We start from the raw sequence: 26,829 nt of genomic DNA on the forward strand, positions 1-26,829 counted from the left end.
CTTCCCCAGCTACCGGAGGTGACACCCCGCGCCGGGACGCCTTTAAACGGCTCCCTGAGAACTTCCCCGCCGGCGACAGGCCGGTGCCCCTCCGAGCAAACCTGAACGAGAACTCGGGTGACCCCTTCCAAGTAGCAGAGCTGCAGGGCGGGAACAACCCGGCACCTCCCGAGCGGCGGCGGCGGCGGCGGCGGCGGCGGCAGGGATTCAGCCCACCGGGAGGGCGAGCGCCTTCCACGGGCTGCGAGCCGGCGGTCCCCCCACAGTCGGGGGGAGCCCGGCGTGAGGCGGTCGGTGCCGGGGCGGTGCCCGGTCGGTGCCGGGGCGGTGCCCGGCGCTCCCCGCGGGCGCAGCTGTCACTGTCAGGGCTCCGGCGAACCGGGATCCCGGCCCCTCGCACGGGGAATCCCCCAGCCTCGCCCCCGCAGCCAATCGCCGCGCCGCATGCAAATCACGGCCGCGCCCCGGGCCAGTGGGAAGGGAGCGGGGCGGGGAGGCGGTGCCCCGTTGGACGGCGAGGAGGGCGGTGAGGGCCAATGAGACGGCGAGGCGGGCGGGGCGCGCCCCGGGGGCGGGGACATGCAAATTTAGTTTGAAAAGAGGGCGGGAAATCCGAGTTTCGCGGGAGGCCCTTGGCGCGTAACCCGTCTCCTTTCCCTTCATTCATTGTCAGCAGCCGCCGCTTCCTGGAGCCATTTTCCAGCCGGCCCCACACAGCGGGAGCGGCCCCGCTCCATCCGCCGCATCTGCCCGCCCCGCCGCCTCCGTCCCCCCCCGGCGCCCCGTATCCTGCAGCCGGGCCCCCCCCGGCACCCGCAGCCCCCAGTATTTTGCGCGGGGCCTCGGCATCGAGGAGGAAAGCAGCTGGGAAGGCCGGGGGGGGAGGAGGGACGGGGGGGAGGAGGAGACGCGGCTGCGGGGACAGACCCGGAGGGAAGGATGAGAAGGGGACTCCAGCCGCCGGCCCCGGCAGCAGCAACGCCGCCCGCGCCGTCCACGGACTCCAGAGCAGCCCCCGCCGGCTTCCCGGCCCGCTTTGCCGCCGGCACCTTCATCCAGATCCGCAGCACCGGCGCGGCGGCGGGGGCGCCCTGTGTTGTCTCCTCCTCCGCCGCCGCCGCCGCCGCTTCCCAGGCTCCCGGTGCCTTTGCCCCGGCGGCGGATGGGGGCCAGCCCGCTGGCAGCTCGCTGTACTGCACCCCCCACGGACCCGCCGGCAGGACGGCGCTGCTGCAGCCCGCTCTCGGCAGTGGCGGAGGCCGCCCCCCGGTAATTTTGTGTTTTCCCCCCGTCCCCGCGGGGAGGGTGAAGGGGACGGGGGGGGATCCCGCTGCCGGCCGGGCCCGGGGGGCGGGCGGGGTGCGGGGGGGAGGGCAGGAAAGGCGGAGGCAGCGCTTTGTTGCAATAAACTTTCCTGCCTCCTTCCCACCCCCCGCTGCCGGGTCTTATTGAAAAGGAAAAGAAAAAAAAAAAAAAAAAAGGAGGAGAGAGAGAGAGAGAGAGGAAAAAAAAAAGAGGGGCAAAAAATAATAATCCCCCGCCACGTCCCGCCGCACGGGTGCAAGGAGCGAGCAGGCGGCGGCGGGGAAGGGCCCCGGTTCCCGCGGGGCGGGGGGCCGGGCCGGGCCGTGCCCCGCCGGTGTCTCCGCTCACCCCCGGAGCCGCCGGTGACGTCTGGCACACGTGCGCCGAGGCCGCGGCTGTGACTGGGAGCCGGGGCGGGCGGGGAGGGGGACGCCGCTTCCTCCTCCTCCTCCTCCTCCTCCTCCTCCCTCTGGCCTGGGACAGCCCGACCGCCGGCCGGCTGCCCCCGGCCCCCGCCGCGCTCCGAAATGCCCCTGCAGCAGGTCAGTGACTCGTAGGGCGGCGGCGAGCACCAACCCCCTCCTCCCCACCTTTAAAATTGACGCCCCCCTCTCCTTAAAATTTATGCCCCCCCCAAAAAAAAAAAAAAAATTCCGCCTCCCCCACTCGTGGGGTTTTCTTTGTCCTCGCTGATTTCGGGTGTGCGCTTGGCCCTCGTGGGCTCCGCCGAGTTGGAGAGTGGGGGAGGGCGCGGGGCATCCCCGCCGGGCGGGGGTCGTGGACGTCGTGGGGGGCTCACCTGCCCTCCCCCGCGACCTCTGCGACCCCCTCCTGGCGGCATGGGATCGCTGTACTCCTTCCCACCTCTTCCCCTCCCGCCCCGGTGCGCCCCTGCCCGGGCAAAAGGGGTTTTAACACGCCTTCCCCCCCTCACCCTTTCTCTCCCCTGCATCCAGTCGATGATGGTCCAGGTATGGGATGGTGCTGTAATTCTGAAATACTTCTGGAAGAGCTTTGGGAACAGCTGGGAAACCGGTGAGGAGGGCAGGAGCTGCTTCTTGCATGGGTTTTTGCAGGTGTTGGTTGCTGAGCTAGTCATGGAAGTTTCAAGGCTCATCAAATCTCATCCAAAGCTTTTTTTATTATTATATTTTTATTTTTAAAATAAGCATCTTTGCAGTAAAAGATAATTGGTATTTTTTTTGTGTGTGCTCTTGGTCTTCAGCATATCCTAATAGCATTCACTGTCAAGCAGGCTGCTTCAGGCTACTTTGTAAATATTTGGCTGTCCTGTGCGAAGGTTGATTCCTAGAAGGTGATGGTAAGCGAATTCAAAGAGGAGCATATGTTACACGATGATTCTGGGAGTACAGGCTTTTTTGGCTTTGTGGGAGGGATGTTGATGTCACAGGAACTCCTAAAATTTCTCATTAATGGGTGCAACAAGACCTTCGCGTGTGGTTTTAGTAGTTTTATTTGTTATTATTTTTTTAATATAGATACTGTTCACTTCTGAAGGGAGGAACTCCTGGCCATAAAAAACTAGGAAGACTTCTTTCCACCTTAAAGATTTGGAAGCAGGAAGGAGATTTAGGGCTCTGCCTGCAAAAAAGTCCTCATGCAAGTTGTGAGTTTGTTGTATGCCCTCAGCCCCTGTATGAACTTTGGGGAGAGATGTGGGATGGAGAAGGAAGAGAGTGGTCAGGCCAGCGGTATCTACAGCCTCTGGCTGGCACCCTCCCAGGGCGATAAGACATCCATGGCGCTCACCAGGAAAGGGGCTCTGCATCCTGCTCTGCCCTGACAGCCCTGTTCTCGTGAGTGCCCCTCTTGGAGCTGTGCTGGTTTGCTGCAAACCCATCTTTTGGGAAGGCAGGCTGAAGCACCCTAGTGTTCCACCCTGTCTTTCTGCTCCATGAACTGCTTGGCAGGGAGATGCTCCAGCCCTTTCACAGTTCTCTGGTTTCCAGCTAGTTTTCTTCAAAACTTGTAGAGCATTTTCTGGGACTGGGAGAAGAGGGTATTTCCCCCTTAGTTACTAGCAGAGCATTTTTGAGAAACTGTTATTAAGGACTTGTGAGAGGAGCAAGAAAATAGTGGGTAGTTGAGGCAGTGATCTCAGGTGAGTAGCACTGATATAAATTTGGCTCATGATTAATTGAGTTGCAAGTAGTGGATGGGTCTGAGACCCCCCCAGCTGAAAACAAGGCCCTGCTATGCAAAAGATGGTAGGGATAAGTCTAAATTTTGACCAGCACACCTGCACTGATTAGGGTTATGAAAATACTCCTAGCCTTGCAGATGTAACTGCCCTGGCAACCCACCCATTGCTTCTAAATATAAACCATGGTATGACTGGAAAAGTGTCAGTACAGCAGTATAGTTTAGGTTGTTTAGAGAGGTTGTTGACTATATGAGCAAATGAAAAAGGTTCTTTGGCCAAAGTGAGCTGCTTCTGCCCTGGGAATTTGTTAGTTGTTTTATCTGTGATTGTGTATGTGTAACTCTGCTGGAAAAGCCGTGAAAAGTGGCCTAGTCCATAACAACAGGAATCTACAGCCCTGCACAGATGAGAACGTGCACGCTCCTGTCTCCAAAGCATGTGACTATCCAAAACCTGTTCCTTGCTCTGCTGCCGCCTGTTGTGGTGGATCCTGCAGCTGAGGGTCACTAACTGGGCTCTTGTCCCCTGGTGAGCCCGGGCTCCAGGAGGCTGTGACCAGGTCTGCCCACCCTTTCAACCTGAGGAGCTTTTGCATGATTCCTGTGGAGTTAATAGAAAGTGTTACCGGGTGAATCTGAACTCCTGCCATGGCTTAAACACAAGCAGTAATGGAGAATTAACCCTTGCAGAACAAACCATCGGCCTGTGCTCCTGGGGAAAGCCCAAGCATCCTCCCCTGCCCTCCTGCACCCTGCTACAGGCTGGTGCCTCTTCCCTTCTGGGCTCTTGGGATTCCCACGATGGAAAATTAACCCTGACCTAAATAAATAAAGGTTTTCTGCTGGGCAAGCAGGTTGAACCAGCTAATGGCAGGTCTGGGAAGTGCCAGGGACCATCAAGAGAAAGTGGTGGCCACGGATATGGCACAGGAGTAGTGACATGGTGCCGTTTTGGTGTCAGTGAGTTTGTGAATCAACTTGGATCCCCATGAAAACTCAGGAGAAATTAGTGTTTGACGAGGTACCCTTAAAGCGGTCTCGCTGGTGTTGCCTTTGCACTTGGTGTGAGAAAGTCACTACCATTTGCAAATCCCAGTACTCAAAAATGGGGCTGCTATAAAGGCAAGCTGTTCAAAATGTTTCTAATTCAAATAGTGGGGAATTTCTTACTGTCTTTGGGTTATAAAGATAAGCCTTTAAGAAGAGGGCCATTTTCTTAGCCATGAGAAAATGCTTAAATGGAGACACCACCCACATGTTAAGTCCTTTTTAAAAGGGGCTAAATCCTCTTAACAACAATATCTTTAGAGAACTCCTGTGGCCTTTAGATGACATGAGCTGTGGAGAGGCTGGTTCGGCATACTTCAGAAGGGGCCAGGAGGATTTACATTTCCAAACTGAATACTTAGTACCTCTCTCATTTTTCTGCTGGTTTAGAAAGCACCTCTTCCTTCCTCCCTTCTCAGCAAGTCACAGCTGGAAAGGGAGAAAAATGGGATAACCCACAATTTTTCTGCTAGGTGTTATGTAAAGAAGCAAACCAAATAGGACATTAATAATGAGCAAGGAATTAAGGTATTGGAGAAGAACATGTAAGTTGCATAAGGAAGTGGGCAGTTAACTCTAGGAGCTTTTCTTTACTTTGCAGGAATAAAAAGGTTTGTATGTGAAGACACAGGTGTTTTTGTATTCAGACCCAGTTTCATATTTCTTTGCCTGATAGTTTGTGTTAACTAGAAATGAATGCTACCGTGAGTCTGGGACCTTTGGTTTTTGAATACCATTTAAGGGAATTTCTTTTGTTTAAATCCATCTCCTCCAGCAACAGGTTGCTTCTGAGCCCAAGGAGGTACCATGTGGTCCTTTGGCACAGCTGTCTGAGGAGAGTTCAATCCTGATTGCCCTAACCATGCTGACAAACATCTTGTGGAAAGTGGGCATCCTAGTAAAACACTACAGGAACAGCCTGTGGCTTACTGACGGTGGCTTTGCTACCCTTGCACAGAGTCTAGCTGTGCTGGTGTGGCTCCATCTGCACCAGAACTACTGAGTATGGTAGCCCTGTGATGATAAGGGCTTTTGGCAGGGTTCCCTGAACAGCTGAGGCACTCAAAGGCTTTACTGTTGCTGGAAGTAGGTTTGCTTCTCTCTCACCGTCTCCTCTGTTTCATTGCCTTTGCTCTGCCCATGGCCAGGCCACGTTCTTCCCCTACTACTGTGCTTGGAGAGCATCTGGCTGTGGTGACAGGTTGGTTTTCTGCTGCTTTAACGAGGTAAAACAGCTGAATCTGAGCATTAGGTCTGGCATACATCTTGGGCCCAGGATAAGGTGAGTGAGATGAGGGAAGGAGACAGGAGATTTCCAATGCACTGGTGTTGAGGTGCTAAATTGGCTCACCAAGCCTCCATTTTCTGGTGTTGGTCTTACCTCTTCTTGCTATCAGTCTCTTTTCCTTGTGCCATCAGCCTGCTTACCAAAAAGCTGGATGGGGTCACTTTATGGCCAGTTAATTCTTCTGTAGAGGCTGCTTCACCTGGTTGAGCAATTAAAGGCATTTTATTTCCACTCATTTTATCCCAGGTATGTTGATGCTGCTCTGTTAATTTTTACAAAGCGCTCATCTGTATGTGCAAGCATTTAAAAGGAAAATAATCTTTAAACTTAGGAGCAGCTTTATTTTACAAGATGAAGGGTTCTCCCACTACTTCTCTGAGTATGACTGTGGCAAACATTTGAGGAAAGAACACGAGAAGGGGTTTGCACAGGACAGCCCTTGCTTCAGGGGAGCACTTCCTTGGTGGAGGGCTACAATGTGTTTTATAGCTAACAGTGGCCTGTGATTTTTTGTCTAATCCCTGTTTGAATATAGCTCTAGTTATGACCTTACATAACAATAGGTTCTGTCTATGATTTAGCTGTCTTATATGAAAGGAAAAAACCAATTCTCTTTGTTTCTGCCTTTTTTTTTTTTTCATTTTGAACTTGCTGTCTCTGGTGTTCCTGGGTGATCCTAGATATTAGGGTAGGGAAAAATGATTTTCTGATATGTTTCTCTGCACAGTTTATGATAAATTATCTTCTGTCCTCAGATGTCTTTTCCAAGCTGAAGAGCGCTAGACCATTTCATTTCTCCTGAAATGAAAGTCATTAATGTTGAAATAAAGATGTCCTTTTATAAAGGAACCACATGAGTGTGAAAACAAGCATGTCTGTTAGTTGGGAGCTTTTACTTGTGAAACTTTTGGAGACTGGCAGCTTTGAAGGATGTTTCGAACACATGGTAGACCCACTTTGCAGGCCTAGCAGGAGCCAGAGGCCCTTTCAGACCTGGCTTGTTTCACAAGATCTTAACCTGGCCCTGGGCAGAGGAATGGGCGGTCTAGAACAGAGGGTGTAAGTGGTCATGACTTCTGTAGGAATGACTCACTGTGAAGTGTAGGGTGCAAAAAGTAAGGTAAAGTAGCACCATTCCTCTTTGGACCCCCTGTCCTGTGCAGACCAGTAGGTCTGATGTGGTTGCAGGAGGGGCATTCAGCCCATCCCTTCTGTCGGAGGTTCCAAGGGGGAGACTGGGGGATGCCAAACAAATATGTGAGCTTGTCTTGGTAGCTTCAAGTATGGCATCTTCCAGGTTTCACTTCCAAAGGTGTGTGTTGGGCTGATGGCCATGGCTGTTGTGGCAGGGCTGGTGCTGGTGTGGAGGGGCAGGAGCATGCTCGGGCTTTAGTCCTGGCTTGTGGAGGAGCTTCCTGCTACGGATGGGTCTGAGACTGTGGCTTCAGCTTGGGTGGGTTTTTTGCACCAGTGGTGATAACATAGTTGCAGCCCTGCCCAGTGTGGAGCTTCAGCAGATGGAAAGCTCTTAGAGGAACTAAATCTCCAGCTTTTATAGACTCTGCAAATAATCTCATTTACAGCTGGCAGCACTGAGTGTGTATGTATGGTGGTAACTCTCATCCTTACAAATGACTAAGTTGGACTTCAGGCTTTGTTTTGGCTGGCAGAGTTAATCACTTCCTGCATTATTTTTCAAGAGCAGGATTGTGTTTGTAGTTCTGGGGAGAAGAAATCCCCATAATTTTCCCTGGGGCCAGTGGTGTGCAGTGGGAGGGAGGCTGCCTGAGTCTCTGGGATGGGGCTGCTGCAGTGCTGGAGGTGCTGCTGGTGAGGTATTTGCACTCTCTTTCAATTTCAGTTCTGTTTGAAGACAGGCTTGGCAAAATTGCCCAATTTATCACATCTTTAAAAAGGAACTATTTCACTTCTGTTTTCCTCAAGTAAGTTGGTCCAAAACCACCCTTGGAAGTGCTATGCCTGGCATGGGTGTCTCCTGAAGTACTGTGATGTCTGTTTGGATGCTGCTGCTATTTGCAGGATCTAGTGGCATTCGTGGAGTTCTTAATGCCTTGTGGGCTCAATGTGAAGTGTGGTAAATATTTCCATCTGCAAGCCCTGTAAAGAGAGAAGGCAGGAACTTGACTATGTGTTGATTAAACCAGAGCATATTGAAAATGGCCTCCGTTGTGTAGTAGGAGTGTACTACTTAATGCATTTTAGCTTGCCTTTTATACGTATATGAATGCATAGCAAATGTGTTGTTTGTTTGCAAACTGAACTTGCCTAAGGTTAATGGTATGTGTCATGAGTCTCCTGTCCTACTTATGAATGTGAACAGTTGTTGACCTGACTCATTACAGTGTAAAAACTAACATGCTAGCTCTGCCACCGCTATGCACGCCCTGCAGCTCTCAGGCTTTTTGTGCTGAAGGTCTTTTGCCTAGGCTAAGTTAGGAGTCGGAAGTGGAGCACTGAGGATCACCTTTTCAGAATCAGCTCTCATCTTTTCTGTGAGTGTGCTAAATTATGTGCACAAGTATGGCTTTTCTTTATTCTTGCCTCTAAAAGTAAAACCAGTCCCCTGTTACACTGCTTTGTTTAAGTAGGGGATTTAATTTGATCACCTGCAGCTACTGTCAGGATTTCATCCAACTTGGATGTGGCTGCATTTACGCCTAGAAGCATCCACTACCTAAGGCTGATGGCATATCAGACCCTTTCTTCAAGGGTCTAGGACCTGATTTTTAGCAAGACAGTGGGTGTTTCCTGTGATGCACAGTTATGGTACTGCACGTGTTGGGTCCTTTATCTTGAGCTTTACGTGAACAAGTCACTGTTAAAAGCAGAGGTTGCTATTATTTTGCCTTTCATTTCTATGTCTTTACAACAGAATTTTACAATCTCATCACAGACATTGCAAGACACCAGTTGTTTTGCAAAGATCTAATAAAAACCTGTAGAAAACATGCAAGCAACTACTTTTGGTATAAATAAATTGTATTGGGAAACTGGATAACAAGATTACAACCTTGGCTGCTTCAGCTCCAGCATTCCCGCCCCAAGTTATGGTATGCATGTGTTGGTTATGTATGCATAGATTCTAAAAGTAATTTTCATTAATGAACTTCTTGAAAGAATTTCTCCTCTTTACCATGCTATTCTGGTTTTGGTTTTTTTGCTTTTTGTACAGCTGTTGGTTCAAAGGTTGTTGCATATTGCATAACTTAATGCCAGAAAGGGGGGTGGGGGAAGAAACTCATTGGCAAACTTCCTTCCTTGTTAATTAAGGTGACATTAAAAGTCTCTGGTCGAGGACTCAATGGTGCACGCCATGCAGTGAGAGTCCAATTCTTATATAGCACATCAGGCTTATTGGTGCACTCTACTAGTTTGCTCTGAATATAACTTTGTCTTAATTTTAGTTCTATCTGTTAGTTAAAATCTTACTAAAATTGGAGTGCAGTAACAGACATATTTTCTTGCAAGCCACTGAATCTGCACTGTAGGATTTAATGTTTTTTACACATTTTAAAGTACAGATGTAATTTTAGAGTGAAACACTTCTCCATAGGGTGAGTGTACTATGCTGTCTATAAAAGCTTTCAAATTTGCCTTTCAAATGTTGTTCAGAAACAAACTGGCATGTAGACTTGCTTGCATCCCTCATTCCTAGAGTCCCATTTATGAGGTGTCATCTGGTAAGTGTCAGGTCTGGAAGTAAAAATGTAACCTCTTGGCTCAGCAATTATTTTGGTGCAGTCCATTTATGTTGACAATAGGCTTCTGACTTCTTGGCTGCTACCACAGTGTAAGCAGATAAGTATATGAAAAGTACAAAACGGTGCACAGAAAGGGTTTCATCTTGTACTGTAGGTGGAATGGCAGTCTCTGGTTGTCTACCATGGTTTAGACGGGATATTAGGAAAAGGGTCTTCACCCAGAGGGTGGTTGGATGCTGGAACAGGCTCCCCATGGAAGTGGTCACAGCACCAAGCCTGACAGAGTTCAAGAAGTGTTTGGACACGTCTCTCAGGCACAGGGTGTGACTCTTGGAGATGGTCCTATGCAGAGCCGGGAATTGTTCTTGATGATCCTGTGGGTTTGTTCCAGCTCAGGGTATTCTATGATTCTTATGGAGTAATGGTTTTAAACTAAAAGAATGTAGATTTAGACTAGATATAGGAAGTTTTTTACAGCAAGGGTGGTGAAACACTGGAATGGGTTGCTCGAAGAGGTGGTAGACGTCCATTCCTGGAAACACTCAAGGCTGGGTTGGGGGTCTGGGCAACCTGATCTAGTTGAAGATGTCCCTGCTCACTCAGAGGGATTGGAGTAGATGACCCTTAAAGCTCTCTTTCAACCCAAACTATTCTATGACTTTGCTGGAAAATACATGCTCTAAGGAGCAGATCTGAAGGGTTTACTGTGTTCTCTGAGTGCTTCTGCAATGGAAACTGGGTTTTCCTTCACCTTCTGCTTGGGTGATTTTAACATCTGCTGTTTTTAAAGTTGTTTTTCCAACCAGGAACGCTAGAAATTGAATTATGTGGAATTAAAATGTCTTGAGTAATGCTAGTAACCTAATAGTGCCTTCAGAACTTGTTTTCTTGTACTGCTAATTCTGGAATTAAATGGCAATTACCATGTATATATTCTGGTGCTATTTTGCCTTGCCAGCGTTGTGTTTTTAGACAGCGTTGGTCCCACACATTGACAGTCAGTTTTTTGTCCCCATACAGTAAGCTAGTTCACACTTTGTCTAATGTCTTCGCATAGCGGGAATTGATGTTGGTTACAGCTCTCACAGAAGGCTTTTGTGTGGTGATATCTGAAAGCTGTCTTGTTGGAGCTTTTATCAAGGCTATTGCAAGGAGGCCATTATCCCTGCTCGTGGAAAACATAGATATTCACAGAAATTTTTGTAATAATGCTTAGTAAGTGGCGCGCTGGTACAGAGTGACAATGCTGGAGTGGTACAGAAATAATACCCGAGGTGGCAGCCGTGCTGCGGCAGGGAGTTATCTGTCCCTGCAGGCTGGGGACAGGGTGGGAAGGGAACCCTGAGCAGGGCAGACGGAGGGTGGTGATCAGGGCTATCGCAAGCACGAATAATCCTGGCTGTCGGCTCAGCAGAATAAAGTTTTACTTTTCATGGTAAGAGTTTTGTTGAGCGGCTCCAAGTAACCCAGACCTAAATTACTGTACAACGCTTCTGCACCTTGCACTTTTTTGGGGTGGGTTCTTTTTCTTCTTTTTTTTTTTTTTTTTTCAGCTGCGCAGTATCTGTAGCCAAAAAGTGTATCTTTGGAGTTATGTAAAACTGTGAGTAGGGTGAGAGGAAGCTGAAACTTCACAACCTCGCTGTAGTACTCTTAAGCACAAAGCTCTTGAGCCAGTAGAAAAGACAACTTACTACTTGAGGTGGGTGCAGGGAGGGCTTTAAAAATTATAATAGCATTTTCACTGGCTTCTTTGTCTCAACAGTGGGTATTTCACTGGGTTTATTTTCTTTTTCCCTCAGGAATTAGGAGTTAGAAGAAGCCCTCTTTTTTTGTAAAACACAGTGTCCTGAAAGCATAAGCAAGTTGCTCATTTTCTCTCTGGTTCTTAATCATGAGAGCTGCCTTGATGATTTTTCCCACCTCAAATTAGCAGTTTATTTATAACATGCTAATGTTCTGCATGCCCGTCGGTATTACTGTTCTGTCATGCTGAGCTGAGAATTGTTCTCTCGGAAACTGACACTGAGAAGATGACATAAAAGAACATGAGAAATTGCGTATGATAGAGAAAAATTCAGGTGGCTTTCGTATGACTGATTCATGCTTTCTATAAAATCACTCGAATTTCCTCTCCAGTTTTCTGTTGCTAGTTACATTTTTGTTGCTTGGTTTTATTTTTACTTAAAAAAAAAAAAAGTAATGACCATTGCCTTTTAGCATTCTCGTTACCCTCTTGTTCCTGCTGGCAAACTTCTCTGTAATCGTCTTCCATGCAGTGCTACCAGCTGCCTTCTTGGATTGCAGGCAGAGGAGCGAAGAACTTCAGGGTGTCTTTCTCATGTGCTGCAGGGCCACTGTGGGAAGGTCCTTCCAGATCTAGGCATTAGCAGCATCCTTCCCAGTGGTCCTGTGCTTCAGCTGCTCTGCAGAAAGATGGGAGCGTTGAAAGTCCAGGCCATGCAACACGGAATGTCTTGTGGGTGGAAAAGGGCAAAATAAAACACATCCCATGAGTTTCTGTGCTTGGAGCCATGTGCTTTGTAGGTGTTTATGAGAAAGATAGTAAAGAAAGGTGCAAGATCATTTTCAGGCCTCCAATGTTGTCTGCTTGTGACCTGTTTTCTAAAGATGCTCTTCATGTTGCTGCTGGCCTTGGCATGCTGAAGTCCTTCCCTATTCTCGTCTTGGTAGCATCATGCTTTGCTGAATATGTGGGAAGTAAATGCAGCGGTAGTGAACAGGTTGCATACTGTTGGCTAGGTCTTAAGCTTAGGTACAGCCTTCTGTGGACAGAGGTAAATTAGTAGTTATTATGCATTTTTTGTGGTGTTTGTTTGTTTTTGGGGGGACAGAAACCCCTTTTGCTGTGAAAGGAAATGTGCGGAGGGTTCCAGACACTGATATTTAATTTTAAAAAAGAAGAAAAAAGAAAAAAGAAAATCAGGCAAATCTCCCTTATTCATAGCCATATGCTCAGGATACTATCCTTAGTGTGATTTATTTGCTTCAGAATTAGGGAAGAGGGTTGCTAGGAAAGTAAGATGCATTCACTCCTTTTACCTTAAAGAATTTTATAAGGGTAATTATGATCTTACTCCTTTCTCCCCCTTTCCTAGTCCTGGAGAATAATCAATTCAGCAATAAGTCAGAGCAAGCAAAAATATGATTGTTCTCATCTGCATTGCAGAGACTAAGATGAACTCTTTTCTTGAATGCTGAGGTCTTTCTGTCTTGAAGTGAATCAAGAGTTATTGAATCTTTACGTTTCAGTAAAAAAAGGGTCAGAATTTCAGCCTTTTTCTTTCCCCTTCATGTTTGTGTAGTTCTTGGGGAGTTTTTCACTACCCTTTAACTCTTTAGATGGCCTCAATGCCATTCTGAAAACATTTCTCTACTTCCTCCAAGATGGGGGAGCAGCAGCATTTGTACCAGACAGTGATTATATCTGTTCTAAGTACTTCATTTGAAGTGGAGAGGTGTGCCTTTCCCAGGTGTTTGAAGAGCTCAGTTGCCTCAGCATGTGAAGAGCAGTCCCCAAACTCTGCTCAACCAGCAGTGAAGAAGGAAGGAATCTCCTTCACACCTTGCAGGGAGAAAACTCTAGGCATCTGTGAGGTGCTATGGTATATCTAGCTAAAAATATCAGATACTTGAACTTGCCTTACTGACTTGTTTGATGGCAATGTCTTGTTAAAATGGAAAAGGCAACAGCTCCTGGAATGCTGTTAAACTTCTGGAACTTTCGTAATAGTGCAATGATGGTGGGGTGGCACAAAGATCACAGCAAACATACTTGCCCACCAGAGCCACACCAGCTTTCCTGCTGGCTGTGCAAGGGTAGCACGCCTAGAAGATAGCTCACCTTCCTGTAATGGTCCTGGAAGGTTTGCTTTCTTCCTGAACAGCTCGTGTCAGATACTTTGTCTAAATTCAGCCCCAGACCCTTTGGTTAATGTTGCTCAAATTGTATGAAAATGCATTGTTCCTTTTGTGGCAAAGTAATGCTGAAGACCTTCTTACAAGTATTTCGCCTCTCCCTGAATACCATAGGTGATGCTTTTTGTCCTCTTTGTTGCTCTGCCTTGTGTTTGAGTGCCCCTCTATGACTGTGGGCATGAGCCCCAGCATGGAGTGGGTGCAGTGATCTTCCCAGCCATAAGCTTGCATTAAGAGTGTTTGTCTTAATGGGAGGGTACATGGTGCACTCTTCTCTTAGGAAAAAAAGGAGTGTGACTTAGTAGGTGCATTAGTCTGAACAGAGGTGGGTGTACAGGTCAGGGCTGATGCAGCAGCCCACTTAACATGCGGGAGATCTTCATGCATGTGTCACCACTCCTGTGTGTCTGCACTTTACACATGTTAAGACCAGAGTTTTTTTATAGTAATTTGATCAGGGCCATGACTAGTTGGTTTCTTGCTCTTGTCTGTAACTGTACAGGGTAGAGAAACTTCAGCTTTCAGTTTCCTATTGCTTTTAGAGGTAGAGCTGAAATTCTGCTTTGGTTGTGGTATCCTGACCCGATTTTTCTCTTCAGAAAAATGGCCCAAAACGCAATATGCCAACTGTCCATTTTGCAATGAGCTTATCCTTTTTAGAAGACAAACTTAGGAGCTTCTATTGTTGTGAGGAGCTAGGTTTACCAGTAAATGTTTGGAGTACCTGTGAGTTTGTGGAGATTGTCATCTTCAGACTTGATTGCTGAGGGAACAAGCTGCTAATCCTGCCGCCAGGATCCTGCCATCAGGCAGCTTCACGTAATATCTTGGCGACAGCTGAGATTGGACTATCAGTCTTGGTAATGTGAGCTTCACATTGCAAAAGAACTGATGAAGGTTTTGGATTGCCTGGACAAAAAGACATGTCATATGCAGCCTTGGGCCTTGTGAGGGTTGAGCAGAAGGCTTTCTTGGGAACAGTGGTATGAGGTGTGAGCCGGGAATCCTGAGCAGCTGGGCTTCTGCTTCTCCAGTTTAACTAGCTGTTGTATCTCCCCTTGTATGGTGCAATTGCTTCAGTACCTTCACCAAGCAGTTTTATCCACAATACCAATTTCAGCAAAGTGGGTTGTTTGGGGTTTTTTTCAGGTTCAGTATTAAAATCTTTAAGAAAGCAGGCCAGTGAGGTGTTTTAGGTAAAGAAGCTTTTAGAGTTGCAATAGGGAATTTTTTCACCTTATGGAGTGAAGGTGGCGATTTGAGCACGTACCAGTTTGTCTTTCCAAAAGCTATGATACAGCTGAACCACAGTGGAAATCTGGAACTGTAACAACAATACTTATAGGAAGTTTGGCTCCCTGCATTTAACCACAAATGTGGTCAATCTTAGGAGAAGCAATAATGGAGGGGAAGAAAGGTGGTGGTATTTGATTAGCTTTGTTCTCTTTGTTTCCTGCAGAGCCTGTGATGAACGCAGCTTCGGCTGTGAGAAAAGTGTGATAATGTTACTGACTGATGATTCCGGTTCCTTCCTTGTTACACTTTGAAGATACTCTTTTAGGGTAGATATAACAAAACTTGCTTTCAGCATGTTAAATTCAATAGTCACATGCTATTGTTAAGCAGTTGTGCTGCTTGTTAAACTGGTTGGTATTTCTGAAGGCCATAACACAGAGAAGATGATTAAATACCATGTCATAATCCTTTAGATGGTCACTAGCTTCATGTAGGGATTGACTGCAAAGCAATTCAGTCATGATGGGTTTCTACAGGAGGTGAGGAACAGAGGTCTTCCCATTGCTCCTCACCATCATGCCCTAGACCAACATCATGGATTCATGCATTTCAGCAGCATGCAAATGGCTGTTTGTCTTGGACACTAAAATATCCTCCTGTTTCCTATCTGGATGTTCTTGGAAATGAAATATAATCTTCTCATAGCCAGAATAGCCTTCATTGCCTGATGGGGTAAGAAGGAAAGTATGAACTGGGGACCAGGTCTGTGCTACTAGAAGTGCTTTCCATGACAGAGGGTATTTCCTGAAATCATCCTGGGAGACACTTTGAGCATGTGGTTTCACAGTCAGCTTACAGTGATCCAAGTTGATGCTGTCACAAATAGGGTCATGCTGCTCTCCCTCCCTGCTTTAGTGCCTGCCCTTGTACCTCCCTGTGCTCGCCAGACTGGGGACCTGCTCCAGCTGAAAGTTAACACTGGGTAAGTGATTAGTTTACAGCCCAGTGATCTCTGTGGCCCAGCTGGCCCCATGATTGGGGTGGAGGTGGCTGGCAGAGGCTACCCCCTTCCATGCCCTCTCCCCATGCATAGGAGGCCTCACTTCGTGTGGCAGCAGACCAAGAGCCTTGCTGCGTGTGTGACCTCAGCATCTCCTAGAAGCCAGTGGAGTTGTGCGTAACGAAAACCTAACAGATGGCTCTGTAAAGAAATAGGCAGCTTTTGTGCTGTTACTCACTGCTTAGGTTACTGAGGACGTGCAGCTGCCAGAGGCTTGCCAGCAGTGCCCAAGGGCTGAAGGAAACACACGCTCTACCTATCTCCAGCTTTCAGCTTTGGAAGGCTTGGTGGCAGTTTAGTGGGTTACAGAGTACGTGGAGGAGTAAACATGGCTGAAAACATTCTCCTTTCACAGAGGAAACCCATATTTGCGTAAACCGAGAATCTGCGTTCTCTCAGTGCCATTTGCACCGTGCCTCGTACGCTCCGCTTCCAGTCCCTGACTGAGGCTCCCAGGCTACGTGTAATTTAATTACAGTCTGACGGCTGGCATTGAAGTAGGTGAAGATATAAATGTAATTTGTGCCTAGAAGTTATGTGTGTAGTGAGCTTGCAATACTGTAGGCCCTCTCCACAGTCACTGCTATCAGGGAATACCTCCTGAGGAAAGACTGGCTGTGCTGCTTCGGCAGGTACGGTCGCTCTGACCGGGGCTTTAATGTGACTGATTGTTAACAGATGAAAGTAAAGGAGTTGTGGTCTTGCAGGAAAGGTCACAGAATCCCTGGAGATAGCAATTGCAATGGCTTTTACAGCAAACAGCCGCAGCAACCACAGCTGAGGGTCTTATCTTGCAGAGTTTATGAAGATGGGAAGGCTCCTAAGCTTGTGGAAAGATGAGTGGTAATGAATGCTGGTCATATACAAAGTTTGTCAAGGAAGGTTGAGCTTCATGACTGCACTCCTAGCAAAGGCACTTTTCTGCCCCTCAAGCAGTGAGGTAAAGCCAACCTGGATGGCATTAGGAGCACCCAGGGCCCTGCTTATTCCATGCTGCTGCTGCAGAATTCTGCCTTTGTGACCAAAATACACTGCTGAATTTCAGCTTTGGCTTAAAAGGAGGTGTATCGTGGTTGTAAGGAAACCTCCACATACAAACTCAACTAGTGTATAACTAACTCTGGGGACAGCCTGTAACTAATGGGGCTGCAAAATAGGAGTTATCACTTTAATCTGTTTCCTAATTTCAAACATAATTTATCTCTCAATCCTTACACACACTGCCCATTGCCAGAAGCCTCAGCTCTCCCCTCATTAGCTGCCAGAATTTCCATCTTTCTCCTAATACTTTCTTTAGCACCATTGTGCATTGAAACACTTGCAGGATAGTAATATGCAAAAGCTGTGTAGCATTCCTATTTATTTTGGAAGTCAATGTTTTACACAAGGAGCACTGTAACTCTGCCATATTTACTTTCTTGTATTTAATGCAATAAAATGTATTTACCCGAAGTGGACACAAAATTTCCAGTTTGTGGTGGAAAGTGTAGGACCATGCTGCAAAACTTGTTCCAAGTTAACACAGAGTGCATGAGGGCTTCTTGCCAGTGCAAAGCGTGGGAGGAAAGTCGGGAGTAAGATGACTCTTGCTGCTATCATCAGCAGGCGCCTGTTGAAAGGGTAGAAATTATGGATGTCAGGGCAAGACAACAGGTTTTTGCATTCTCTTGAGTTTTATACTTCCGAGACAAACCAATGACTGGCAAAGCAGGTTTCTTCCAAGACCATCTTTGCTTTAGCTTGGGTAAGAACCTCCAGCCTCAGGTAGTGAAGTGTAATTGAGTTTTCTTAGGTAATCTTAGCTTTACAGTTTGATTATAGTTTGGAATTAGGATTGGGAAAAAAAATTAGTGTAGAAAATGAGAATTGTTTTGAGAATCTATCATGCTTTAAGGATTTTTAGCCATCCAACAAGCTTACAGACTGGTGGAAGCTTCCCATGGCTGTCCTAAGTTGTTTTACCTTTCCTCTGTCTGCTAAGAGAATAAGACTGTCCTCCTTCCTATCCATATACTGTTGAGAAAGGCCATCATACACAGACTATTTTTGATCTTATTCCTTTCCATAATTATATGTAGCTTTTATAAATCTGTCTGGATGGAAAGCTCCCGTGTACTTTGGAAGGGCTTATTTGATCTAAATTTAAGGATGTCTCATGTCCAGTTGTGAAACTTGCTATTTTAGTTTGCCCTACCTACAGCTTTTACTAAAACAAGAGTAAAAGTATGAAAAGGAGAGACTGAAAAGTGTGAGAGGAGAGAAAGATGACTCATAAATGGGACTGCATTTGAAAATGAAAAGGATCAAGGTGTACTGATCATAAAAGAGAAAGTTACGGTTTCTGCGAAGAAGGCACAATTAAACCATATGGTCATTTATCTTCTGAACAGATTCAGGTACATTTGTGGAAGAATCCATGGACCTAAATTGAGTAGATAGATTTCTTCTCTCTTCAAAGTTATTTAAAGAAAGGAATTTTTAGTGCAGCCTTTAATAGGTGGTATTTTAGTGCTAGATTCCACTGGAAGACTTTTCCAGGCTTCTGGAAAATCCCATTTAGCTGTCTATTGCCTATTGGACAGTTCTAATAACTGCATAGTTATACAGCAAGACAGGTAGCAAAAAGGAAAAGAGGGGGAAGGCAGCAGTGATAGAAACCAAATGGACTTTCTCTAAACTTGAGGCTACATTGACTAGAAATTAAAGCTCCTAAATAGACACACGAGGTTCTGCTTTTGATCTGTCATCTCTTTTGCCTCTCTGTTAATGTTCTGCTCTTCCAGTCTCATGCCAGCACCCATAAAATTCCCAAACACCTGGGATAGCCAACAGTCTTGAAATAACCCTTTTTGGAGGATTTAAGTAGTGTGCAATTATGAGGATGGAGTTCTGCATACAGCACTGCAAAGAGTACTTTCAAAAGTGTTTATTAGCCCAGCTCTTCTCAGCTTCACCTTTCTTCTTTTCCTGCCCTTTTACCAGAAGTTAAAAGTTACAAAGATACAGCTGTCTGACATGTGACTGAGGCTGATAGGAACTATGTTTAATTTTGTAAAGCATTTTGATAAAAAAAAGTAACTGTCAACATGGCATTGGATTAAAAATTGGCGAAGTAGCAGGAAAAGAGTCCTTTTGATTGATTCCAGTGAGTGTTTGGACTAATCTCAATACTATGGAGCTTTCATCATTGTCACAGAAGTAAACAAAAAACCTATTTTTTTGTAATTGCCAGCAGAATAGTAAATGATAATGGAGCTCTCAAAACTTTCACTGTAGCCACATTCAAACACACTGCATCTTTAATACAGCAAAAGGCAAAGCTGTATGCCAGAGAACAGGGAATGCAGGCTATGCCTTATGAAAGAGGGCCTGTATCCTGGAAAGCAGTACTTCTGGGAAGTCTGTAGTGGACAAGCAACAGCACACCAGCTTCCAGCACAACGCTGAGAAGCGATGGCACTGAGGTTTGCATCCTGGCATGTACAAAAAAAGGAACAAGAGGGGGGATACTTTTGCCTCAGTCAACAGTTTTGGTGCAGCTGATACTTAAAATTACATGCAATTCAGGGCTAGGACTTGTAAGGGGAAAATGCTGAAAACAGAAGATGATATTAAATAGGGCAGCAAAAATTATTTGAGGTCTAAAGGAAATGCCCTTCAGTGCAACTTACTTAAGCAATATTTAACTTAAGAAATTAATATTAAGGGAATACTAAATTGGTATACAAGATATAGAATTTGGGGGGACGTGTGATATAGCTGATGGTTGCACTGCCATCCAGAGGGACCTTGATGGGTTGGAGAAAGGGGCTAACAGGAAGCTCATGAAGTTCAGGAAAAGAAGTGCAAACTCTGGCCTCTGGAGAAGAATAACTCCAGGCACCAGAATGGACTGAGGCAAACCTACTGGAAAGCAGTTCTGCAGAAAAAAGAGCCGTGGGGATCCTGTGCCCAGCAATGCCCTATTATGGCAAAGGTCACTGTTGGCCTTCTGGGCTGCAATGGGCATTGTGTTACTAGTAGGTTGAGAGAGATGATCCTTTCCCACTGCTTGGCCCTGGTGAGACACATCTGACATGCTGGGTCCACTTCTGGGCTCCCTATTATGAGAGAGACATGGGCATACTGGAGCAGGTCCAGTGAAGGGCTGTGAAGGTAGTGAAGGCCTCAGAGCATCTCTTGTACAAGGAGAGGCTGAGAAGCTGCGACTGTTGAGTCTGGAGGTATATAAACACATGAGGGAAGGGGTTGAAGAAGATGGAGCCAGGCTGTTCTCAGTGGTGGACAGTAAAAGGATGGAGGGTAATGGGCACTAAGTGAAATGAAGAAATTCCATTTAAGCACAAGATTTTACAGCAAGGGTGATCAAACGATGGAATAGGCCTCTTAGGTTGTGGAGTCTCCTTCATTGGCAATTTTAAAACCCCAGCTGAATACAGCTCTGAGCATCCTGCTCTAGTTGCCCCCTCTTTGAGCAGCGGCAGGTAGACTAGAGATGCTGGGTCTCTAGAGGTGCTTTCCCACCTCAGCCACTTAGTGAGATGATTCTGGTGTTAAAGGACTTCTTAAGTTGCTGAACTTGAGCACATGAAGAACTTAATACTGAAACAATGCAAACTCAGAGAGGAAATTAGATTTTTATTTTTTTTAAGTGAGGGAAAAATAATCATGAGTTGATACCTTCAAGTTTTGACACTATGAATGTTTTACTCTAATTTTTCTGCAGTTATACTCTGTAATTTCAGCTCTGAACAGCCTTGAGGTCAACAAGTCCATGTACCTGCTTTTTGGTGAGAGCAACTGTGTTTATGGTCCTTCCTGACAAGTGCTTGTTCATTTACCTTTCATAAGAGGATTCTGAAATTGTATTCCTATCCTTGGCTACAATGGCATAGCAACTAGTCTGGGATACGTAGGAGGTCATATTAGAAAGCTGGATTCTTTTCTTTGCTCAAAGGGCAGGTTAGAGGGAAATTGTGAATTCACTTTGTTTTAAAATTTGAGACTTGAAGGTAGTTAGTTTTTTCTGGAGGAGTCCTCTCAAGGTATTTAGGGAATACACAGTGAAGAAGACAAAGTAGAATGGACAGATTGTGTCTGGTGTGGGTCAGTTTTGATGTAGATTCAAGTCCTTATTTTGACTCCATAACCTGAGATTTTCTGCTTTAAGCCAAAAAGGGTAACTTTTCAAAAATACACTACATAATCTGAGAAAGAAGAGCAACTTCAATTTCTTTTCCCCTAAAAATTTATTCCCTGTGATAACACATCTGTTTTGGATGTTATCTTGTAAATTAGGCTATCACATCAATTTTTTAGATTGCCCTGTGCACTGCATGACAGAATTTACCCAAATGTGAAAAAAAAAATTTTTTTCTGCCAATACTTATTCACTTTTCTTATGAACTACTACCTTCTTGTCTTGTTTTTGTCCCCTCTCTGTCAATGAGAATAAGTAAAACTTCCTATTTGAACTAAATAATTTATTGTCATTTTTCCAACACTCCCAGGTTGTTCTGCTCCTTGGTGTGGCTGATGGAGTGATAAAATACTGCTGGGGTAGTATGTGCATCACAACATAAGCTCGGTGGACTAGTTTTTCTTTATGACATTGCGTAGCATTTAAAACATTAAGAACTCGGCTATCTTTGTGCCATTTCAGCCACATAGACTGTTGCCAAACTGGCCTGTGCAATAAGAGTACATGCCTACCTTGATGTGTGGAGGGAGGAAATCATCAGTTCCTAGAGTTGAGCAACCCAGACTAGGTGAAAATCAGTGAAGAAACCTTCTGATGACAGTACCAGCTCCAGATCTTGGAGGGAGGAGGCTGTCAGCCACAACTGGTATCTCCAGGTCCCTGCTATCTGTGATTCTCTCCCTCTCTCTCTTCTCATAATGCTTTTATCTATTTCTGTGACTTTCTGCTGATCTGGAGCCTCCTTTCCAACTGCTTCTAGAAATAGTTGCTTTTGGGTATGTAAATCGTGTTTCCTGTTTCTTGGGCACTTTTATTTTTGTTACTCTGAGGTTTGGTATGAAGAGAAGGTTATTGTGTTAATTTCTTCAGGGTTACTTAAGGATCTTTTTTATGTGATACTGGTAATTTCATTTTCAAAACTCAATTAACTTGCAAATGATAAATCAATCTCATGTGCAAAGTCAGCATTATAGTTGCTTGTAGGTGCAGAAATAATTTATCAGGGTTAATCTCTTTGAACAATATTGAGACTTCCTTAAAGTGAACTAACGCTCTAACTGTTGACCTAATGTACAGTACTGTTTGACAGTAAATGCTTAGCACCGTATGTTATTTCTTATCACCTGACTCTGTAGATGCAGATCATTGCATTTCATCTGGGTCTTCTGAATGTATTTTGTCAACTTTCTCAATGACCTTTGGAAACTTGATAATATTTTTATCACCCTAAATGGATTCAAAGTCCATTTATTACTTTTGGGGAATCTAACTATATGTTTTTATGCTTGTATGGAACTAGATTAAGAAAGTACTTCAAAATAAAAGGTCTTACTACTTCAGATCTGACTTCTTATAACTAATTACATTAATTGAAGAAAGATGTAAGGGCCATCGTACCTCAGGCAGTGAATTAAAAATATGGAGTCAAGATTGGTGTCGACGTTTTTAAGGAAGGATTCATCTTCTTTGGGGGCATGAATACCTAACACTAATGTTCATGTGCACCTGAGTATTTAAAACTTGCTACCTTCTAGTTTGTAGCTCTCTGCTGTAGTTTCTGAAGTGTTTGCATACAGATCCTTTTTGACATTAATTTTTGGAAGGATGTGCAAGTTATTTAGTTCCCTATGAATCACCTCTCAGTAAGTCAGGTCATGCAGTCCCTTGGCACTGCTCTGGTATAACTTCATATGGGTATTTTGTGTGGAGTACAGGAAGGTTTGGGGTGCCAGGGTGGGAAATCTCAAACTACAGACCTGTGCAGACAAGAAAACTTGCATTTCATTGGTGTAATTCCACAGACATCGTCCTTCCCTGTAGATGTCCTGTATCCAAGGAAAACAAAGCTCAAGATGCTGTGGCTTAGGCTGGCAATTTAGTGAGCAAACTTTGTGATGCAAGCCCAATCTTGCATCATTACAGAGCACCCACACTGAGATAGCACTAGTGTGGCTGCGTAAGTGCTCCTCCTTCTCACTTTTCAATTTTTATGGATCCAATCTTATTAACTACATTTTCCTAGAGAAATTTATGACTTTATTCTGCGTATTATGTAAGTAGAAATAGCACTTCTCCTGGTTCCTATGTCAATATATATGCCCAGTATGCTGCTGCTATAATTTTTAACCTGTTTGTGTAATACTCCATGGCATTTACTGGAATTTCCTTCAAGGAAGTTCGTCCTATTCTATTTTGCAGCTCTCAGTGTCCTTCCTCCCCCAGTCCCAGGGCTTGTTTGTTTAGCAGGCAATTTGGCAGACAACAGACTGTTTGAAAGTTTTTCTTTTTTAAGTAGCTGTGCTAATTTCTACACATAGAGTGGAAGCCATTCAGTGGAACTAATCCAATCACAATCTTATTTTGAAGTTGATGGCTTTTTAAAAAGAGTACTTTAAAAACCAGTCCTTAAATACTGAAGTCAAAATGTTCTCTAGGATATATTTTGAGACTGACTCCTTTGCAATGTTTTTTCTTTGGGATCCACCTTAAAATGAAATGAAAGATTTATTGCCCTTGCTCCAGTTCAATTTTAGCCTTACTAGTCAGGAGGCTGAAAGTCTGAAGGACTGAAACACTGCAAGCAGCTCTGCAGCCACATGGACATGTGGTGCCCTGTCACTCACCATGTGAATTTAAACTATCACTTCCTTATTTGGCTTACTTTGATCCTGATGGGTAACATAAAAAGTGGACCTGTGTTGGTGTAATTGTGACATATAAATCCAATACAAAGAAATTACACTAAAAAGTCTCTTACATGGCTGCTCTGCCATCACATCCTGTTCTGTTTCTGTTCATGTCCCGTCGTGTTCCTCAGCTGCCACCTGCTTGCCATCAGTTTGGAAGTTCAGCATCAGGCCCACTTTATGACAGTCTTCTCTCCTTCAAAGGATGTCTGTGGTGAGAAATTACTGATGTGAACCACAAGTGAAAACCCCCAAGCTTTGCTCTGGAGGCAGCAGCCTGGCTGAAGCGATGTCTCTGGGAACGGGGGTGGGCAAATGGCTGGGAGTTTTGACGTCGGTTTGTAGGATCAGGCTGGCGTTAGAGCCTGCTGGTGGCAGGTCTAGCCTTACCACCATGGCCCTGGCCATGCTTTCCATGGAATGGGAGGGAAACTGTCCTGCTGCATTCTGACACCCCAAAAAACCTGTGGTCAGGATTGCACCCCAAAGGTGGGGTGATTCTGCGTGCAAGACTTTACTGTTTGTCATTACATCTTCTTGTCTCCAGAGCTTCCACCTTAACCAGGCAGGTGCAGCTCAGCCTCTGGCATCTGTTGAGGTGAGGGGGTAGCTGTGGGACGGAGCCATTTCAGGACTACCCAGAGATACATGCACTCCTCACCTTGGGCAATTTAGCAGTTGAGATGAAAAACTGGGTGCAGTTTCCTGAAAATAACTTTTCATATTTCAACATGAAGTGGTAACTGGAGCTTTCGACCTCAGTACAGTGCAAAGCCAATGCTTCTAGTAAGAAGTAATTGTTTCGTATGTGGTGGAAAAAATTGCAATAAGAAAGATCTCAGATGATTCATTTCCTATGCAGCATAGGTGTAATTCTCTTGGTTTGAGGCCAGAAGCATGGCTTATGCTTTGGTTTATTTCTTGCATAACCGTTGTAATGCCCTTCCTCTTTTAGTGCAAGGAAAATACAGAGTACTGCAGCAGAGTAGGAGAATGAGATAAGCTGCACGTTTTGACAGTGGCTGCTATACTGAACACAAGTCTTATAGGGCATAGACTGATCCCATGGCATTCGAGTAGCTCTATGAGCAGAAAATGGAATAGCGTCGAACGGGGTTGTCCACTTACCTCAACATCAGAATTATGTTAGCGGTGGTAACTGTGAGATACTCTGACCTTCTGGCAGGTCGGGTCACATGAGATATCAGGATGAAAATCAAAGGTAATTGGTACACTAAGATTATAATCCTCCTTTAGTAAAAATGACCTGCTGTAGGTATAGTGAGAAACCACCATTTGTCATTGCTGTGTCTTAGTACTTTCTTGGTTTCCTTCAGGTTGAAAATGTACTTCTGTTCAGAGGGATTTGAGACGAGAGAAGTGTGAACTGCCACATTGGGGTGGCATTGATGCACAGCACCACTAACACAGGAGCAAGCTATCCGTGCTCAAACTGCTGAGCGTGCCTGAAAGCTAATATATTCCTTTCTGTGGGTGTTAAAAATGACTTTGTGTGATGTTCTGCAGCAATGACTCGGAGGCACTCATGGCACTTGCACTGCTTCTTCCTGCGTATTCAACCTGAGAAGGGAAAGCCATCGTTCAGTTCCTCTGGCTTGGGTCCTACTTTTAAACAAGAATTTGCTGCTGAAACTTGGCCACCCTCATTTTAACTTTTTGGAGCTAAATATAAGTCTTATGGTTTGATCTTTAAACACTTACAGTTCATGATTTCCTTGACACTTGTGATACTTCTGAGGGAATCATGAAAATGGAAAATAGGATCGTTTAATTAGGCCTTGAAAGAATCTTCACCAGAGTAACACCATCAGCCTTCAGCCCTCAGTGTCAAATGCCTAATAAGGAGAGGCTGCAGATGATCAGAATGTCATTTAATTTGATAATTGTGAGGTGCATCTTATTAAATTATGAACCCAATTAAGACATACAAAGGGGATTTTCTTTTAATAGTCATCTACATTAAAAACTGTAGCTGAATGGCTAGGCTTTGCAAACAAAGATTTGGGAAGGGCTCTACCCACGTTTGTTACAAGCGCGCTGGTGGCTAAAAAGGCCAATACGAAACAGGCACATCCGGTTGCAAAAGGCACAGCAGAAAGACTCCTTAGGTGGTAAATTCTGCAAGGCACGATTCTTTCTGCATTGTCTTTTCTCCTCAAGAGTGATCCTGTGTGTGTTCTCAAAGGCATCAGCAGCGTTATAGATGGTGTGTCTCCAGACCTCCTGATTGGAGGCCAGAGTAGACCAGTTATGTTGATCAATATGGCCAAGGCTGAGATGTTGTTTCAGGGAGTCCTTGTATCTTCTCTTTGGGGCTCCTCTCTTGTGGCAGCTGGTGGCAAGTTCACCATAAAGCAAAATTTCGGGGAGGTGGTGGTCCTTCATCCTGGAAACATGCCCTGCCCAACGCAGCTGTGTTCTCAGCAACATGGCCTCAATACTTGTGATTGCTGCTTGTTCTAGAACAGATGTATTGGTCACATAATCTGACCAGTGGATGTTTAGGATTGTACGGAGGCAGCGTTGATGGAAGCGTTCTAGGAGACGCAGGTGGCGGCAGTAGATGAACCATGATTCAGATCCATATAAAAGAGTAGACAGCACTATGGCTCTGTAAACACTGATCTTTGTACTTTTCTTCAAGTGTTTATTTCACCAAACTCTTTTATGAAGCTTTCCAAAAGCACTGTATGCCTTTGCTAACCTGTTGTCTATCTCTGCGTCGATCTTACGGTACGAGGAGATGAGGCTGCCTAGGTAATTAAACTGCTGGACTGATTTGAGCTCTGATTTGCCAATTAATAGCTGAATTAATAATTTCAACATAAGAACTAGAGAAGAATTTCCCTCAGTCAAAACTATAATAAGCTGAAAAATAAGGGGATAGTGTAGGAAACAGAAATTGCTATAATAGAAAGGATTTTTTGATCCTTTTTTAATACAGTTGCTGTTTTGTGTGAAAAAAATTTGTGGCTTTTGCGTTGAAGTAGGTTGATCAGGATGATTTCTGTAAACTGTGTTTTCATTTGCTTTAAAATGATTCTTTAAATTTTACTTTAAATATGAGCTGCTTGTCACTCAACTAATAATCCTGGTGAATAAGTAGCTATTATTTCAGACTCCTTTTCTGCGTTGTGTTGGTTTTACAATGTATTCAATTT

General features: G+C 45.1%; 1 protein-coding gene across 4 annotated transcripts in view; it reads left to right on the forward strand.

The window, feature by feature from the left end:
- The first annotated feature begins 804 nt into the window (after window positions 1–804).
- E2F3 (E2F transcription factor 3) overlaps window positions 805–26,829 on the forward strand; it is a 43,913-nt gene continuing 17,888 nt past the window's right edge. For 2 of the 4 annotated variants that reach the window (XM_027654220.1, XM_027654221.1), the window contains exon 1: window positions 1,795–1,847. In XM_027654220.1, coding sequence (XP_027510021.1) covers window positions 1,833–1,847 — 15 coding nt within the window. In that variant the 5' untranslated portion in view covers window positions 1,795–1,832. Of the gene's footprint in view, window positions 1,270–1,794; window positions 1,848–10,886; window positions 10,961–26,829 lie in introns of those variants that run through there. The other 2 variants (XM_027654218.1, XM_027654222.1) reach the window with 2 other exon arrangements.

Source organism: Corapipo altera, unplaced genomic scaffold, assembly GCF_003945725.1.
Source record: "Corapipo altera isolate COAL_440 unplaced genomic scaffold, ASM394572v1 60, whole genome shotgun sequence".
Lineage (NCBI taxonomy): Eukaryota > Metazoa > Chordata > Aves > Passeriformes > Pipridae > Corapipo > Corapipo altera.